The sequence below is a fragment of the Garra rufa genome, chromosome 1, assembly GCF_049309525.1.
Source record: "Garra rufa chromosome 1, GarRuf1.0, whole genome shotgun sequence".
Classification (NCBI taxonomy): Eukaryota; Metazoa; Chordata; class Actinopteri; order Cypriniformes; family Cyprinidae; genus Garra; species Garra rufa.
The window spans coordinates 52,124,193-52,143,755 of record NC_133361.1 but is presented as its reverse complement, the minus strand read 5'-3'; the positions used below and the strand labels follow the sequence as shown (position 1 = coordinate 52,143,755).

Below are 19,563 nucleotides of genomic sequence, written 5' to 3'. Positions count from 1 at the left end.
ATTTCGGGCTTGACTGTATCAAATCAGAAAAAGAGAAATATGTATATATATTTTTATGCTTGTGATTCATGCTAGAGATGGTTGGATTTGTTTGAAACTTGTTTTTGAACTACCTTTGAAGAAAATGAGGGCAAAAAAACATCCAGAAAACCCAAACTGCTGAAAAGTTGGTGGGTGTTCACTGTCCTTTATATGAACTCAGATATTTCTCATTGAATTCTTTCAAGACCAGCTGATCTAAAGCTTTGCTGTCCGCATTCATTTTTACAGCTGTACACCTGTTTTATGTTTCAGCAATTTATTTCTCAAAAGGGAAATATCTAGAATTAAAATATCTTGAAAAAACTTTTTTTGAGAAGTGACATTTCATAGACATTAAGACTGTTATCAATCTATGTGTATTATATAGTGACTTATTTTTAACTTTTTTTTTTTTTTTACATGAAACAGGAATAAAATGGCCAGTGCATTACCACACACTCACAAAACCCTGTAAAGCCTGATTTATGAAATAATAGTCTTTTAAATGGATTTGAAATGGAACAATATATTAAATCTTTAAACAAAACATACAATCTAAAAATATGTGTATTTTTGCATATGAGTATCGTACCTGATGGCTCATACTTACGTAGGAAAAACACTTAAATGCAATTTGGTGCAGTTGCTGATTTATATGGCCAAAAATAAAAATAAATTGAAATTCTGGTAAATTGTGACATTGAGATGCAAATTAATTTAAATCAATGATATCTTTATAACAGTATATTGTCCCTGTTCACACCAAGGACAATAACTATAAAGATAACGATAAAGATATCGTTCTAAAAATCTTTCTCAATTTTAAAGAATAGCAGAGTCCACACTAAAGCTATAACGATAAGTGCAAAGAGAAACAATATAGTTGGAATCACTTTTTTTCTTTGTGCACAAAAAGTATTCTGGTTGAACCACTGGTGTCACGTGGATTATTTAAGTGATGTCCTTACTACCTTTCTGGGCCTTTAACGAGTTACTTGCGTTGCTGTCTATGCAAGGTCAGAAAGCTCTTAGATTTAATCAAAAATATCTTAACTTGTGTTATAAAGCATAAACAAAAGTCTTAAAGGTTTGGAACAACATGAGGGTGAGTAATTAATGACAGAATTTTCATTTTCTTCAGCTATAAATGAGGCTTTTTGACATTTGCATATCAAGTATGAGACAGTAGGCTTTATAGAGTTACCTGTTATTTCTCTAAAAACTAGTCTTTATATCTTCTACATTGCCACTTCTCAAATAAATGAATTTAGTTTTAAGGATTTAACAGACACTTTAATCAGGAAGCAAGTCAAAAAAGATTTTTGCAGTGCACTTGCATAAAACATAACCAAGAACTTCATTAAGACTGTGGCGTTATGCAACAGCAGCCTACATTCACATTTACACAACAGACGCTTTTATTTAAAGTCACAAAGTCATTCCAAGCTATACAGTCGTGGCCAAAAGTTTTGAGAATTACATAAATATTGGAAATTGGAAAAGTTGCTGCTTAAGTTTTTATAATAGCAATTTGCATATACTCCAGAATGTAATGAAGAGTGATCAGATGAATTGCATAGTCCTTCTTTGCCATGAAAATTAACTTAATCCCGAAAAAAACTTTCCACTGCATTTCATTGCTGTCATTAAAGGACCTGCTGAGATCATTTCAGTAATCGTCTTGTTAACTCAGGTGAGAATGTTGACGAGCACAAGGCTGGAGATCATTATGTCAGGCTGATTGGGTTAGAATGGCAGACTTGACATGTTAAAAGGAGGGTGATGCTTGAAATCATTGTTCTTCCATTGTTAACAATGGTGAACTACAAAAAAAAGGGGTGCAGCCATCATTGTGTTGCATAAAAATGGCTTCACAGGCAAGGATATTGTGGCTACTAAGATTGCACCTAAATCAACAATTTATAGGATCATCAAGAACTTCAAGGAAAGAGGTTCAATTCTTGTTAAGAAGGCTTCAGGGCATCCAAGAAAGTCCAGCAAGCGCCAGGATCGTCTCCTAAAGAGGATTCAGCTGCGGGATCGGAGTGCCACCAGTGCAGAGCTTGCTCAGGAATGGCAGCAGGCAGGTGTGAGCGCATCTGAACACACAGTGAGGCCAAGACTTTTGGAAGATGGCCTGGTGTCAAGAAGGGCAGCAAAGAAGCCACTTCTCTCCAAAAAAAACATCAGGGACAGATTGATCTTCTGCAAAAAGTATGGCGAATGGACTGCTGAGGACTGGGGCAAAGTCATATTCTCCGATGAAGCCTCTTTCCGATTGTTTGGGGCATCTGGAAAAAGGCTTGTCCGGAGAAGAAAAGGTGAGCGCTACCATCAGTCCTGTGTCATGCCAACAGTAAAGCATCCTGAGACCATTCATGTGTGGGGTTGCTTCTCATCCAAAGGAGTGGGCTCACTCACAATTTTGCCCAAAAACACAGCCATGACAGTTTGGTGAAGAACAATGCATTTTCCAGCACGATGGAGCACCGTGCCATAAGGCAAAAGTGATAACTAAGTGGCTCGGGGACCAAAACGTTGACATTTTGGGTCCATGGCCTGGAAACTCCCCAGATCTTAATCCCATTGAGAACTTGTGGTCAATCCTCAAGAGGCGGGTGGACAAACAAAAAGCCACTAATTCTGACAAACTCCAAGAAGTGATTATGAAAGAATGGGTTGCTATCAGTCAGGATTTGGCCCAGAAGTTGATTGAGAGCATGCCCAGTCGTTTTGCAGAGGTCCTGAAAAGGAAGGGCCAACACTGCAAATACTGACTCTTTGCATAAATGTCATGTAATTGTCGATAAAAGCCTTTGAAATGTATGAAGTGCTTGTAATTATATTTCAGTACACCACAGAAACAACTGAAACAAAGATCTAAAAGCAGTTGAGCAGCAAACTTTGTGAAAACTAATATTTGTGTCATTCTCAAAACTTTTGGCCACAACTGTACATAGCATGAGTTCATGCATTCCCTGAAAACTGAACCCATGACCTTGACAGTGCAAGCGCCGTGCTTTACAGAATCCTCTGAGCTATAAGATTCATGCATGTCCTTTGTTACCCTTTACTCGCTGAAATTAACAGCAGCCTTTCTCCTTTACTGTATAATCACATGCACTCATCTCTCTATAAATGTGCTGACTTCTCATTTACTAACGTACCCCTCCTCCTTGTCTCCCTCTCTCTCCTCTTTCCTCCCTTGCTCCTTCCTGTCCTCCTTCTCCTTCTGTGCTTTCTTTCTTCCCTCAGAGCATAACCACCTGAATAACGTCACGCTTCCTCATTTGAGTCCCGCAATGGCTTTGTCCCAGCCTCACAACAACCTGGGCTTCAACAAATATTCATCTCTCAAGACAATGGGTAAGACACACATACACATAAACAGCTGTCACATCTTGTAATGTACACCATAAACGCCACACATGTTCATCAAGGTCACTTTACCCACAACCGCTGATTACCATTGCAAATGACTCCCAGTGTCACTGACTGCAGGAAAAACACGCTTTGTAATCACAAATGCAAATATCACCTCTCAGAACAGGAAAAAAAACCCTGACATGTTATTAAAAATCACAGGTGGATGATGTCGGGAGCGTGTACTGTACACATACGGATGTGATAATACTGGGCACAAACATGCTAAGTAGTTTGACCTTATCAATCACAGCATGAGTTGAAACATAGAGGGGCCAATTCACTAAACAGCCACAATAGTGTTTGTTCTTAGCGCATTACCCCCGAGACGTATATAAATACAAACTCGCTGAGAACTAGGGGCTGATGGGAAATCCTTTGAAATGTACTAATGTGTTCTATACATGAAATTAAGGAATAACATACATAATATGCTGCAGGAACCACATGACACTAAAAAGGAAAACAATATAAATATACAGTGGCCACCACTAATATTGGCACCCTTGGTAAATATGAGCAAGGGCAGCTGTCGAAATAAATCTGCATTGTCTATCGTTTTCTTCTTTCATTCAAAGAATTCACAAAATTCTAACCTTTCATTAAAGTAAAACAACTGAAAGTAGGAGAAAAATCTCATTATGAGATTGTTTTTTTTCTCTCTAGTTCATGTTGGCCACAATTATTGGCACCCAATAATTGCAACATTCTTTTCCAAAGATAACAGCTCTGAATTTTTTGCTATAATGCCTGATGAGTTTGGAGAAAACACCTGACCAGAGATCAGAGACCATTCCTTTATACAGAAGCTCTTCAGATCCTTCAGTTTCCCAGCTCTTCTCTTCAGTTCACCCCATTCATTTTCAATAGGGTTCGGGTCAGGAAACTGGGTTAGACTTTTTTGCTCAGTAAAACATTTTTGAGTTGATTTTGATGTTTGTTTTGGATCATTGTCCTGATGGAAGATCCAATCACAGCCCATCATAAGATTTCTAACAGAGGCTGTCAGGTTTAGATTTTTTATCTGCTGGTATTTGATAGAATCCATGATGCCATGTATCTGATCAAGATGTCCAGGACCTTCAGAAAAATAAGCTCACTATATTAACAATCCAGCAGTATATTTAGCCATGGACATGGGGTACTTTTTATCCCTGTTTGCACCAAACCCATCTGGTGGGTTTGCTGCCAAAAAACTCTCTTTTAATTTCATCTAATCACAGAAGCCAGTCCCATTTGAAGTTCCAATCATGTCTGACAACCAAATATGCTGGAGTTTGTTTTTGGATGAGCGAGGAGGATTTTTCTTGAAACCCGCCCGAGCAACATGTGGTGATTTAGGGGCTGTTTGATATTTTTTTTAGACCCCAAGACTTAACTAATCTCTGCAACATTTTCCAGCTGTGATCCTTGGAGAGTCTTTGCCCACTCAATTGGGATTAGGCATTAGGATGATATAGCCACACATCCTCTCCCAGGCATATTTGTAACATCTTTAGTTGATTGAAACTTTTTAATTATTGTCTTGATGGTGGAAATAGGGATTTTCCAACCTGATCTCATGACGAAAACCTGCCTGGGGGAACTTTTTCGCAAGACACGAAATGCGTACGTTTCGTGACATATATGATGTGAAATGTCCATTGAGTGAATAGATGAACATTCAAGTTTTTTTTTTTTTTGTTTGTTTTTTTACATGCTTTACGTGACATTGGTTTTGTACGTGTCACCACATTTCTGACTTAAATTTTATCCGTTGAGTGGCGCTATAACTCTAATGCTCTGTGACCTTTTAAAATAACATACCATCTGCACTACACCTAAACCTACCTGATAGTAAGAACAAAAGCGAATGTGACATAAAAACGCAATCGCAAGCATCGATCTCTCATCTTTCAGCTCTTTCATCATTTGAGTCGAGTTTTTGACGAGATTCGTACCCAAGGAAACATATGGAGCTGTAATCATAACTGTATATAAAAATGTACAAGTGTTCGCTGTTTTACCGCCTCTAGTGTTCATTTCTGTTGGAAACTGCAGTGATATGTACGTATTTCGCGTCTTGTGAAATAGTTCCCACAGGTACGTTTTCGTCATGAGATCAGGTACGGATTTTCAATGCTTTAGCTATTTTCTTACATGCGCCTACTATTTTGTGAAGCTCAACAATCGTGTTCTGCACATCAGAAGTATATTCTTTGGTTTTACAACTTAATGATAAAGGGAATTTGGCCTTTGTGTTCCTCATATTTATAATCCTGTGAAACAGGAGGTAATGGCTGGATAATTTCATGCTCTAGTCACCCTGTTGTGTTAAAAAAAATGTTAATATGAATGGGAATATACTTATTATATTTAACTCATTAGAATTTCAAGGGGTGCCAATAATTATGGCCAACATTTTTTTTTATGAAAGATCAAAAAGATAAACAATGCAGATTTATTTTCACAGCTGCCGTTGCTCATATTTGCCAAAGGTGCCAATATTAGTGGAGGGCACTGTAGGTTTGGGGTTGATTGTTTTTTTTTCTTCTGTGTTTTTAAAGAAGTCTTTTATGCTCACCAAGGCTGTATTTATTTGATCAAAATACAGTAATGCTGTGAAGTATTACTCAAAAAATTAAGGTTGTCACTGAGACACATTACCCTTAAAGGAACAACTTTGTATGTTATTTATCCCTAAAAGCTTCAAAGTAGTACCTTAAGGGTACATATTACTACTCTAAGGTATTAAGTTTAGAACTTATACTATATGCATCAATTTCTATTACAAATCTTGCTGTCTTAACAAAGGAATTATCATATTTCTTTAGAGATCTGTTCAGCATCTCAGGAAAGCTAATTCTGACATAAATTTTAAGCTTATAGCATAAAATGGCATTATGATAGCATGACGAAAAAATTCTAATCATACTAGAATGCATGTTAAGAAAGTTGTTTCTTACCTGGGGCTAGGACTGTTGATAAGTATACATTTACAAATCAATTCCCATACTATATAATTTCGAAATAAAATAACAATAATCAATAAGAAATTGATTCAATGATATAAAGAATTTATAGAATGAAGAATTTTATTTTAAAACAAAGCCTATTTTTAGAAGCATTTTTATTTATAGGTTCTGGACAGTTTTCATACTGTATTTCATTTTATTGGGACAAATTGTTCCTATTGCACATATTTAGCTCACATCAAAGAGATATGAGAGGATAAAACACACAAAGATAGAAAGGGATTTATTTTTTCCCCTTCAAACAATGTGTAGTTATACGGTACATCCGTGTGCATGCAGTCTCTGGCATGGTGTCTACAGTTGGATTATTGCTTTTGGAAAGCTTGAGGTGGATCAGCACCGACTGCGTTGGCAAAGAAAGGGGATGGGGAGAGTTCAGCAGGGCAAGTGGAGAGAAAGATGAGAGGATGATGGGAGAAAAGGAGGAGGAACATGCGCGTGGGGAGGGGGTGTAATGAATAGGGTCAGAGCCAACTTGTGGCAGGTGCCTAAGACAGCTTCCCAGCACTGTCTTAATTAAAGAATAACGATTAGAAACAGTCAGACAGATATAGAAAGAGGCAAACTAAATGAAACAGAGAAAGTCGTGAAGAAAGAAACGAAGAGAAAGACCGAGAAGCAGTTATAAGAGAGATAAGAGAAATATTAGATGTAGAAACAGTAAGAAAGGAAGAGAAGAAATGGACGGAGAGACTGTTGGTACATTTACCGTCTGTTCATTAGTTAGATACATATGTTCACTCTCTGAGCACTTCCTGTGTCTGACATCATCAGGCCGTTATGTCACATTCTCTCCTGTTGCAGTGCCTGAATGCCCTTGCGGACCACACACACACACACACACACACACACACAAGTTTTTCATTTCATCATTTGCTCTTATACTGAGGTAATGATGTGCTCTATACCCTAATTCTAACATCTCTTTATATTTTACATTTGATTACGACATAATTTAATGTCTACGAAGGCATTTTCCACATAAAGTCCCAAAAATGAAAGCAAAATTTGACCCAAACACATCTGCTGCAAATTATAGCATATAGTACATTTCTATTCTTTTAAGGTATTTTACTTTATAATTACTAAAGACCATAACCATAACCATAACTTTTGCACTAAAATAAGTTTTTGCAGTGATAAACTAAATGTCAATGCCTCCATCGCAATATGATTGGATATGACTGGTTATGATCGGCTGTGATTGGTTAATGCAAAACATAACATCAAAATAAGGCTTAAAATGATCTGAAGTGAGTTATCAGCTTGGTGACATTAAAAGTAAATCTCTGTGTCTATGACCAATATTTACAAGCTTTGATGACTGATGATCCGGAAAATTCATTAACAGTTAAAAGTTAACTTTTTAAAAGAATAGCTGAACATAAGTTCACAAGTAAAATATATTGTTTGAATTGTTATTGCCGTGAGTTATTATTTTGGAATAAATGTAAAATGCTTAACACTAACTTGATGAGATTCATACCTGGCTTTAAAAGAATATTCATTACATTGTTAATGGGGGGGGGACTTTTAAATAAAACTTATTTTGTCTTCTGGGAAACATGAAAGTATCTTCTGTAGCTTCTGAAGGGTAGTACTAAGTGAAAAAATATGATATTTAGGCAAAATAAGACAAATTTACACATCTTCATTCCGTTCAAAAGTTTCCACCCCCCGGCTCTTAATGCATTGTTTTTCCTTCAGGAGCATCAGTGAGTGTTTGAACCTTCTGTAATAGTGGCATAAAGGTCATTTTCGCACATTAAAAAATAAATACGACCTAATGTTGTGTCAATCATGTTTACACACTGCCTCCGAAACTTTCGTCTGTCATAAAAAAGTTCGGATCAGGTTTGATTTTCTGCGTTTTCGCATCCGTAACAAGCATTTTGATAGGAAAGGATGACGCATACGAAAATTTCGGACTCAGTGTGCAGTGACCTTAAGAGTCCCTCAGACAAAAAACAAACAAACCTAAAAAACGCTGTAAATAATTCAGGTAACAACACAGTTTTTGAACGGGGTCATTTTTATAAATTATTAAAGTATTATTTTCTCTTGTGGACTATATGTAAATGTCTTTTATGTGAAGCGTCTTATTCAAGTCAGTACTAAATAAAAATTAGCATGATTTTGTATGATCCCTCTTATTTTGGTAAAATTATTAAAATTTTGCAGATTCTGCAAGGTGTATGTAAACGTTTGATCTCAACGATCAGTTATGTGTGCAGTTATGTAGCTGTGCAGTACTGCTTTTCAGGCTAGTTGTGTGTATATCGCATAAGTTGTGTGTGCGCATGTGTTAAATCTGTTCTTCTCTTGCTCATTATCAGGGTAATACGTCTTGGTGTCCTTCTCTTTAAACACACTCCCTAAATAATTCATGCCTACTCAATGCGCACTGCCCACATTACCTATTCACTGGACCTTGACTGGAAGTCGACTGAATTGTGATTCACTCTCTGATAGCACCTCTCTTCTCCTTTAAATTCAAATCAAGACACTCCTGAATTAAAAAGCACAGGAATGTGCTAATGGATGTGCGCACTTAAAAAAAAATAACATGAGCTAATCTGCATGTCTAACCGTATTAAGAAATTACTGCTTGATTTACTGTCTACAGGAACAAATTAACATCCTCATTTGGGTAAATTGGCATATTTCTAAACACAGATTTTGTCACTTCTTCAAACACGTAAGATGTGTAGCGCTGAGACACGGCTTTGGCCTTCAGCATGTTTCAACATCCCCAAAACCCCTTCAGGTTTCATTCTGACCTTCTAAGCTGATTGTAATACTAACCGACATTCGCTCATGCACAACTACAAACAGTGAGCTTGTCCATACTGATGCGGTCAAAAATGATCATAACACTAGCTGCCATTGCCAAGTTACCACAGTTTGATTTAATGGCAGAAACAATTACTATCGGGCCGGGATATACAGTATGTTTCAGATCACACGTACATATATGAAATGAAATCATGCTACATGCTTGTGTGCCTTGTCAGCAGGTATTTTCCTCATGTGTTGGCCTTAACTCAGTCGATATCGAGAAAGAACAGTATAGAAAGTCAGGATAGAAAACAAGAAAAAGGAGACAAAAATGACAAAACAGTGAAGCAAGGTTGTTTATGTCTGAAGGCAGTGAAGCGAGTGGCCTGTCTATAGCTTGCAGTGCTCAGCAGAGATGGGCTAATTTGACGAGACAGGCTAAAAGGCTAACTCTACTCTGTCAACTATGCTAACATGCTAACCTACTTCATCCTGAAAAAGAATAACATAACCAGGCTATCTTATACTGTTCGTAACCGTAACTGGTGTCTATCACATAAGTAGCTAACTTTTACCAAGCTGCTGTAAACATCACTAATATATATTACACAAAATTATGCATAATAATTAAAGTCCTGCAGTTTCTGTAGTGAGACCATACTAGTAAACACCAGGTAAAACTATGGATCCCATGAAGTATATATATTTTTTTTTTACAAAATTACCTACAATTGAGGTCAAAAGTTTACATACACCTTGCAGTATCTGCCAAAATGTTAATTATTTTACCAAAATAAAATGTATCACACAAAATGCATGTTGTTTTTTATTTAGTACTGACCTAAATAAGATGTTTCACATAAACTATATTTACATATGATCCACAAGAAAAATGAATAGCTGAATTTATAAAAAAAAAAAATATTCTGTGTTGTTACCTGAATGATCCACAGCTGTTTCTTTCTTTTTTTTTTTTTTTTTTTTTTTTTTTTTGTGATAGTTGTTCATGAGTCCCTTGTTTGTCCTGAACAGTTAAACTGCCCACTGTTCTTCAGAAAAATCCTTCAGGTGCCACAAATTCTTTGGTTTTTCAGCATTTTTGTGTATTTTAATCCTATCCATCAATGACTGTATGATTTTGAGATCCATCTTTTCACACTGAAGACAACTGAGGGACTCATATGCAACTATTACAGAAGGTTCAAACACTCACTGATGCTCCAGAAGGAAAAATTATGCATTAAGACCCGAAGGGTGAAAACTTTTTGAATTTGACAATCAGGGTAAATTTTACTTATTCTGTGAAACATGTAACATTTTTATAAATTCAACTGTTATTTTCTTCTGTGGACTATATGTAAGTGTCTTTTATGTGAAATATCGTATTCAGGTCAGTACTAAATTACTAAACTATAAACTAAAATTAACATGCATTTTGTTTGATCCCTGTAATTTTGGTGAAATAATTAACATTTTGCAGATTCTGCAAGGTGTATGTAAACTTTTGACCTCAACTGTAACTGCAACTAAACGGGTTGCGGGTACAACGTTTTTAAGAATGTTCTAGAACCTACCTGTTAGGTTGTCCTTGTACCTCAAAGTTTTAATATAACACATTTTAACCATAAAAACAAAACCAGACCAAAACTGCAAACCATTCTACTGTCTGCTTTCAACTATATGCATCACCTCTTCAATGGACATTCCTTGCATTGATCCTTTTGAAACAGAGTCTGGCCTCAGGACACATACAATTTATATTTCATCATGTCTATGAAGTAAACAGCCTCAGTTCCCTGAATTCAGTGTATGTACATATGTGCATGCATGCATGTGTGTGGCATGACGTAAAAAAGAGCTGAGGGCATCCTCATGTCACATATGATGACCCTCTGCTCCAGGTGTTTTACTCATTAGATCCTCTTAACACTAAATATAGCAACTACAGTCTGAGACAAATAATCTACATACTGGTCAGGGGGCAGTCTAATGGTTAGAGCAGCTGTGCCCAAACTCGGCCTTGGAGAGTTTAGCTCCAACCCCAATTAAACACACCTAAACCAGCCAATTAAGCTCTTACTAGGCATACTAGACACTTCCCAGCAGGTTTGGTGAGGCAAGTTGGAGCTAAACTCTGCACAACACCAGCCCTCTAGAAACGAGTCTGGGCACCCCTGGGTTAGAGAATATGATTTGTAACCCAAAGGTAGTGGGTTTGAGTCTCAGTACCTGCAGGGGTTGTAGGTGGAGAGAGCGAATTATCAGCACGCTTTTCCACCCTCAATATCACTGAGGTGAAACCCTTGAGCAAGGCACCAAACCCCCAACTGCCCCTCGGGCACCGCTGCAAAATTACAAAAAAAAAAACACAACTACTCACTGCTGTGTGTGTGTGTGTGTGTGTGTGTGTGTGAACTTGGATGGGTTAAATGCAGAGCAAATTCTGAGTATGGGACACCATATTTTAGCCTCGATATTTCTAACTGTTTGTTTTCTCGCTGCAGATCCTTCAGCAAGGGATTACTACCCCAAGAGCTACCACATGATGGATTACGCACACCGACAGTCCTCGCCTGCAACCTTCCAGCCCATTGCTTTCCACCCAAAAGATAAACCCTTTCTTCCCCCTCCAGACATCCACACTCCTTTGGCCATCACCATTACGTCGGCCCAAGTCCCCAAGCCCAAGATTTCCAAGACTAACACCCACCCACTCACCTCAAGCTCGGCCTTCAAAGTTTGGGACCCCAACAAGAGCCATGTCCAACATCAGGTCCCCCTCATGATGCAGCCACAGCCACCACTGTCCCAACCAAACAGTCGGCGCCAGGCCTTCACCAACAAGCGGCAGTTCAGCATTGAGACTCTTCCAGAGTTATTCACTCAGCCTCTGGGGTACGGACAGTCTCCGCACCTCCACCCGAAACACAAGGGACTGCCCACAAACAGCAAAACAGAAGTGACGGTCTGAGGGGAAAGCCTGGGAAGGATGTCAACGCAAGAAAGCATGATGTTGATTAGAGAACCGGATGTGAAAGCTTCAAAACATGTGCTTCAGTTATATTTTTAGTATATTTCCTCCCTGCATTTGTTTTTTGGACTAGATTTATATTCATCTATATAATACAAAGAAATGAAGGGGAAAACGTTGCATGGTCTTGTTTCCGATTCTTGATGGGCCTTGAATCCCTGGTGATCCTACCTCCCCCCCTAAAATTCTGGCCTGTTGGGCCATCAGGTCTCTTGTAGCAAAGGTCAGGAGCCTTGCACCTCAGGAGCCTTCACACCCTTCTGGACGAGGCCATTGTGCTGTCAGCTTCCATCAGCCAAGAGCTGCCACACAGTGAGATATTATTCCGACAATTCTAGACCACTGAGGATAAAGAACAGCGAGGAAGCATACGGAAGAAGGCAGTAAAGAAACCAAGGTGTCCTGTGAGAGGGAAGGAGAGTTGGATGTCCAAGGATTCGTATTTCCGTCAACGGATAAGGTCTAGGTAAAATTGGCAAAGCTAATGTCCCTAGGACTCTGTACCTCAACACCTTCATCAGAGGATGCATTTCAGCACTTGTCCAGGGAGCAGACCACCAACATCACTTCAAGTCATAGCTATTCTGGCTGCTTCTATTTCAAACTGGTTCTAGACACAGCACAGGTGAAGACAAGGTCAATAAGCAAGTCTCTATTACAGACAGACCTCGTGAGAGACATTTCAGGGGGCGACTGTCGCCCGCAGAGATGAGGTGCCATAGTGACGGAGGAGCGCACAAATCCGGCAATGTCATAAGTAGCACTGCCAAAACAACTTGGCTAAATTGACCCGTGTGTATTCTTTGCAATATCCGTCAAACAGCCTGCTCCCTTTCAATACTTCTGAATGTAAATATTTTTATCCTTTTGGTGAAAGCAAGAACCTGTTAGAGCAATGATTTGGTTGCAAAATCTAGCATGTAGCAGCAAAACCTAATCCCTATTGTAGCATCCTAATGCACAAGGCATGGGAAACCACCAGTCTGGTGGAGTTCTTCAGTTTTAAAGTGAAGACCTGAGAGTTTAGGTGTCTCGAGAGTTCCTCGAGACACCAAGGAAAATGGTAGCAATACTAGGCCTATCCGTCCTCTCCTGCCTGGGGCTAAATGACTGATGGACACAGCTGTCAAACTCTCTCTCTCTCGCTCTGCTGTTCCAAGCTGTTCCCAGCCAGGCGTTTGGCTGCCACACTGCCACAGAACACCAGGGGGCGCTATAATTGATGAAGGCATGCTTCTAATACAGCAGATCCAAAATATGTTTTCCCATGCTGCCTGTAGACTCATGTTCTTTCTTCCTTTTGTCTTTTTCCCATTCACATTGGATCCCAATGGAGATTAATGGTTTTTGCTTAAAGACAAAAGGCGAGACTGCAAAACAAAGTTTAGATTTTTTTTTGTTATGCACCAATTTAAGGGAGACCCGCAGAGATGGTGATGGTGACCTCTTGCTTCTTTACATAACAATAAAGAAAGCATCTGTTTACCAAGCAAACCCTTGAGTCTGAAAAGCAGCAAGCACACTTTGTTTGAACAGCCTTGAGAGATTTTACGGGCCAATGACATCTAATGTACAAGCCACCTAGGGACTATAAAAGAGTGTGAAATGTTCAGCAGAAGTGCTGCTTGGAAATAAAACGGCAGTATTGCGAGAGGCAGAGAAGGATTATTGAGCTCAGAAGGAGGAGGCAACGGTACAAAGCGTTTCTTTCTCAACACTAGATTGCATTAAAGTCATTGCAGTACATGTTACGGCAGTTGGGCCTGTAATGAACTATAAAGAAGGGACGAGAAAAGAAAGAAGCAAGTCTGTCTCTCTTTATATCCTCTCCAGCTTCATTTTGGAGTAATTTCTACATCTGGACCAACTCCAGAGACAGCGGTTCCAAAAATATGACAACAAATACAGTTACAGCATGTTCCTGGATGGCTATTTTCAACCGTCGAATTGATGTGAGGATGTATCAACATGCTCTCATGGGTCAGCATTGAGTCAAACTATCTTGAGCTGCAGCGATGCTTCGGTGGCAATGGCTCCAGGGTGTCATTGGGTTTCAGGGGCAAACCCTGGAGGACAAACACGGCTGTCAGACTCTCCTGGCACAGAGATGTCAAGCGATGCCAAGGTGAGCCAGCTACACAGCCTGAAATGGAGCCACTTAGTCGGCCGGGAGGTCATGAAGTCTGTCTTTGAGAAATGCTAGAAAAGAGCAGAGCAGATTTAGCTTTTAACAAAACCACAGTGGCACGTTTCTTGCCGTATCAGCTAGGGTTGTGACGATGAGGAAATTTCCCCACCGGTTAATTGACATGTGACAACACCGGTAATACCGGTATCACCGTGGGGGTGGGGGTTTCCTAGGAACTAAGACGAGAGCATGCACTATAATTAAAAACTATGCTACAATGCGTCATATTTCATTTATCACGTGAGGAGAACGAGAGGAGTCGAATTTACAGAAAGAGAATGGCGGACGATTTAGTGTCAAAACGCAATGCAAAAGCGCCTGTTTGGCAATATTTTGGGTTCAAAGTTTTTTTTTTGTAGTTTCGTTGTCGTCCATTCAAACAATTGACGCCGAATTCCCAATACCGGCAAAACTGAAAGTGAAAGCATAATATGCACGCATTTATAAGCTATTTAAAAGCAGAAAAAACGAGGAAAAGAGCTCTTTATTGCCAGACAGGCGTTTTGCATTGCGTTTTGACACTAAATCATCCGCCATTCTCTTTCTGTAAATTCGACTCCTCTCGTTCTCCTCACGTAATAAAAAAAATGAAATATGACGCATTGTAGCTATGTTCAGTTTTTAATTATAGTGCATGCTCTCGTCTTAAGTAAATTATTTATAATTATATTTTCCATTTAATTCAAATAAATATTTAATAAAAAAACGAATAGGCATACTTTAAAAAAAAAAATGTGGGGACGGTGTCACGGTGGAAAAGTGATGTCAGGTGTTGCGTCTTAAAACCGGTAACACCGTCAACACCGTCTATCGTGGCAAGCCTAGTATCAGCTTAAACCCTCAATCAAATGAGGAATAAAAAGTACTGGATTGGTCAATTAACTCCTGAGTTCCACAGTTTAAGGACTGTAAAGTGAATCAAAAAAGGTTGAGAGCATTCACATCTGTTACAGAGAAACACAAGGTGTAAATATCTGCTTTCGAGTTCCTTCAGTGGTTATTTTAAACCACCCAAATAAGCTGAATGACTGTTGTTTCTGATTTCTTCTTCTTAAAGCGAAAGTGTTCTACCTGTGATGTGAATGCCACCGGGTAGCATTTTATCTTTAGCAATACATGATGTACTTTTTACTGTTTATGTACTATTTGCAACGTTGTCTTTTTTGTACCGTAAGCGTAATTGGAATCAAAGTCGAGCCTGCCGCAGTTGACAACCATTTGACGGAGATGAAGTGCTTCCGAATTTTATCACCCTTCTCACCTTCCCTACTAACTCTAAAGATGTCTTGCCATATTTGAAGCTTGCGCTATATGTATAAAGCAATTTTTAAACGATGTATTATAACCAATGCTTGAATGACATGTTAGTTGCCAGTCCAGAGACATGTAATATGTATATTGGAGAATCACATTGTTCCCATTTGTTTGGTAGCTCCATTCGTTTGGTGGTACGTCTGACCGATCTAATCTTATGCACTATTCTAAGCTCTACCTTTTGTCTATGTATAATTAGGATGAATTCTACTAAGGGCTTTTAAAGGTGTATGTGCTCTTAACAGGAGTTGCCCGTGTCGAACATGGAAAGGGTTAGTTTGTTCCCAATGCAATGACAGTTGCTTGTGTCGGAGAGGGCAGTTTTGACTAGGGTAAGCAATCAAAGTCAAGAACATTTTTTTTGCTTCAACACTCTTGGTTTGTGAATTATCATCCATTGCAAAGCAAAAAAGATGTTCCCTTTTTGAGAAACAGGACTTTTCTTGTTTGAACCCTGAAGAGATATGCAAAAACGTGTACATATGAGGACATACGAGAGCTCATTACAGAAGTGAAAAAAGACAACTGCTCTAGGTTTGAAATTACCAGCATTAAAGGAAATCCAAAGCCAGCTACAGTACTGCAGGTTGATCCTAATTAAAAGTCACTGGTTGCATCAATGTTAAAGAGAACGACAGGAAGACTAATTAGGCTTGTCTGTTGACTTAAAAAGGCCATTGAGAAATATCTCCTGTCATATTTCTTGTGTTTTACATGTTTACTAATTATATACATGCCTGTTTATTCATACATCAGGGTTAAAAGAGCAAAAAGTATAAATATTGTGTAAAAATGTATGTATATGATGTGATTATAAAGCAGCATTAGTTCACAGCCTTTCACAAACACACACACATACACACACAGTTTAAAAATGAGGATTTGACATTGTAAACACAGCGTTGTCTAACTTCCCCAAAGGCTTTTCTAGGTGCAGCCAGCTCACGTTACCCTGTGTCCTAACTAGCCACACATTTCCAAGTAATTTATTTGTCCAAAAACACCATGCAGACGCAGCAGTGACAGCCTGGTTTTTTGGAAGTGTTATTTCCAAATGTATTTTCTAAAAAAGCATTGAACCAAATAAACGGCTCTGAGATAAATAATTCAATCAGCATTTAATTTGAAGCTAAAAGTACTTTAAAAGAAGTGATTAAGTTGTCATACCAAGAAGCATTGCAAATGATGTAATAAAATCAGCAATCAGCAAACAGCATACATATTCAAAAATAAAATTTTGTGGCTTTGTCGGATCACTAGGAATTTTGCTTCCTATTGCACTCTAGCAGGATTTTGGACCCAAAACAGTGCTACAACATAAGTCATACCTGGTTAGGATGCAGTTGTTCACTTGTTTCATTTTTTCTTCCTTTTATCCACCTTATTCTTCAACGTTGAAGTAAGCCTAGGGGCGAGACTTCCAGTTTATTAGCCACTGTAAGGAAATAACGAGAAGAATAACAACATGCAGTAAACGGTAAAACGGTTTCCACAACAAACCAGTGTGTTCATAATTAAGATAATACATAAAAATAATATGGTAAGACCAATTTGCAGTATCAAGCAGCTTTTTTCCAGAGTTTAAAATTATTGGATGTGAATGAGACTGGAAGCCACACCCATAACATTTACAAAAGGCTGCACCCACTTTTACGGGAAAAATAAGGTGGATACACAGCTCTGTTATCAGCATTCACTCTCTTTCTTTTCCATTCATCCTAGCTTCCTCTTCTACTCCTCAATGGACGTTCACACTGACTGTGATTAAACTTTGGGAGGTCACAGAGTCTACCCTGTCTGAATTCCTAATGCTCTCGATAAAAAGGAAAAAGCACTGTCAGTGTGTACACCCAGACACTTTTCATCTTCATTATCTTGAAACTGACATAAATGTAAACACAAGACTTTAAGAGAAATTCAGATTAATTTGCGTGTAAAACAGACCTTCCTTTGGATTCCAAAATGCTCCGTAAACATCAGATTTGATCGTCACGTGTATGTTAATAAATTTCAATCTTTCGTAAATAGGGAGCGTGTGCACGCTCATTCACAATTAGCATAATCCCGCCTATGAATTACAGCTACGTAAATTATGTGTCCAGGAATGCAGTGGAATATTCTGCACTCTGTTCACAGGTTTGGCTCCAGTATATTTCATAAATGCAAAAAGACTAATGGGCCATATGCCTAACAATAAATATTCAATTAACAAGTGTCCACCAAAGCATTTTTAGCCAGCTGAAAAAAATGCCAGGTGCTCTTCTAAAAATGGCCTGCTGGTGGCACTTTTTTTCCAGCTACAAGGCTGTTTTACACTAGTGCGTTTACATTTTAAAATGCATAACTCTTGCTACAGTTATGCCTGTTGTTTACACTATACTGGCTTTCAAAATTGCAGCAGCAGACCCCGTTTTAGTTTGCGAACTCTGGGGTTGTGTTTCAGTGTAAACGGACCAAAACGGAGACTTTCAAAACGCTGCAGACCCTGTTTTAGTTTGCAAACTCTGGGGTTGCGTTTCAGTGTAAATGTACTAAAACAGAGACTTTCAAAACGCTGTAGACCATGTTTTAGTTTGCAAACTCTGGGGTTGCGTTTCAGTGTAAACGGACCAAAACGGAGACTTTCAAAACGCTGCAGACCCTGTTTTAGTTTGCGAACTCTGGGGTTGTGTTTCAGTGTAAACGGACCAAAACGGAGACTTTCAAAACGCTGCAGACCCTGTTTTAGTTTGCAAACTCTGGGGTTGCGTTTCAGTGTAAATGTACTAAAACAGAGACTTTCAAAACGCTGTAGACCATGTTTTAGTTTGCGAACTCTGGGGTTGCGTTTCAGTGCAAACGAACCAAAAGAGAGACTTTCGAAAACGCTGCAGACCCCGTTTTAGTTTGAAAACTGCGTTTCATGCAAAACACTAGTGCTCAAACTCTTGCTACAGTTATGTCTGTTGTTTACACTACTCTGGCGTTTTCAACCTTCGAAAACGCTGCAGAACCTGTTTTAGTTTGAAAACTCCGGGTTGCGTTTAATGCTAAGTTTACACTAATGCGTTTTTTTTTAAACGCATAACTTTTGTTATGGCTACGCCTGTCGTTTACATTACTCTGGCATTTTCGACCTTCAAAAATGGAGATTTTGAAAATGCTGATCCCATTTTAGTTTGAAAACTCTGAGATTGTGTTTCAGTGTAAACGGACCAAAACGTTGATTTTTGAAAACTATGGCGTGGCTTCCCACATTCACTCTGCATATCCTTGACAACCGTATAAACAATAACATCATGCTCATTATGAATGGTTACATGACATGCGTTTTCGGTTGTGTAGCGTGGACGGAGATCTTTTTTAGAAACGCAGTGAAAACGGTAGTGTAGACGAAGAGCGTTTTCATTCTAAAATGAAAACACACTAGTGTAAACAGCCTGTTTTGGTTGCTATGATTTGGAATATTCACAGCAGTAATGTATTACATTTTGAAGAATATTACTGAATATAAAAATGCAGCAAACAGTAATATTTACTTTTCCATAGTTGTTCAGTCATTGTACAAGTAGGATGGTTGGTCGAGTAGTTTTTGTCTTGCCCCTTCTCCTTTCATTAGACAGTTGGGTAAAAAGTGACAGTAGCCGGGTTTCCATCCAAATTTAACTTAATTCCAAAATTGGAATATTACATAAAACATTCACAAAAAGAACCATTTATGTCCAACGAGTAAAAGAGAACAAAATCATCACTTCCTAAAAACAGGGATCAAATATCACTAAGAAAAGAAGGAGAAGCTACTGAATATAATAATG

At 38.6% G+C, this 19,563-nt stretch overlaps 1 protein-coding gene across 1 annotated transcript in view; it reads left to right on the top strand.

Annotated features, from left to right (window-relative positions):
- LOC141324268 (protein shisa-9) overlaps nt 1-12,207 on the top strand; it is an 89,988-nt gene extending 77,781 nt beyond the window's left edge. Inside the window, exons 3-4 of the mRNA XM_073833533.1 lie at nt 3,277-3,387; nt 11,741-12,207. Coding sequence (XP_073689634.1) covers nt 3,277-3,387; nt 11,741-12,207 — 578 coding nt within the window. The remainder of the gene's footprint in view (nt 1-3,276; nt 3,388-11,740) is intronic.
- Nucleotides 12,208-19,563: the final 7,356 nt, after the last annotated feature.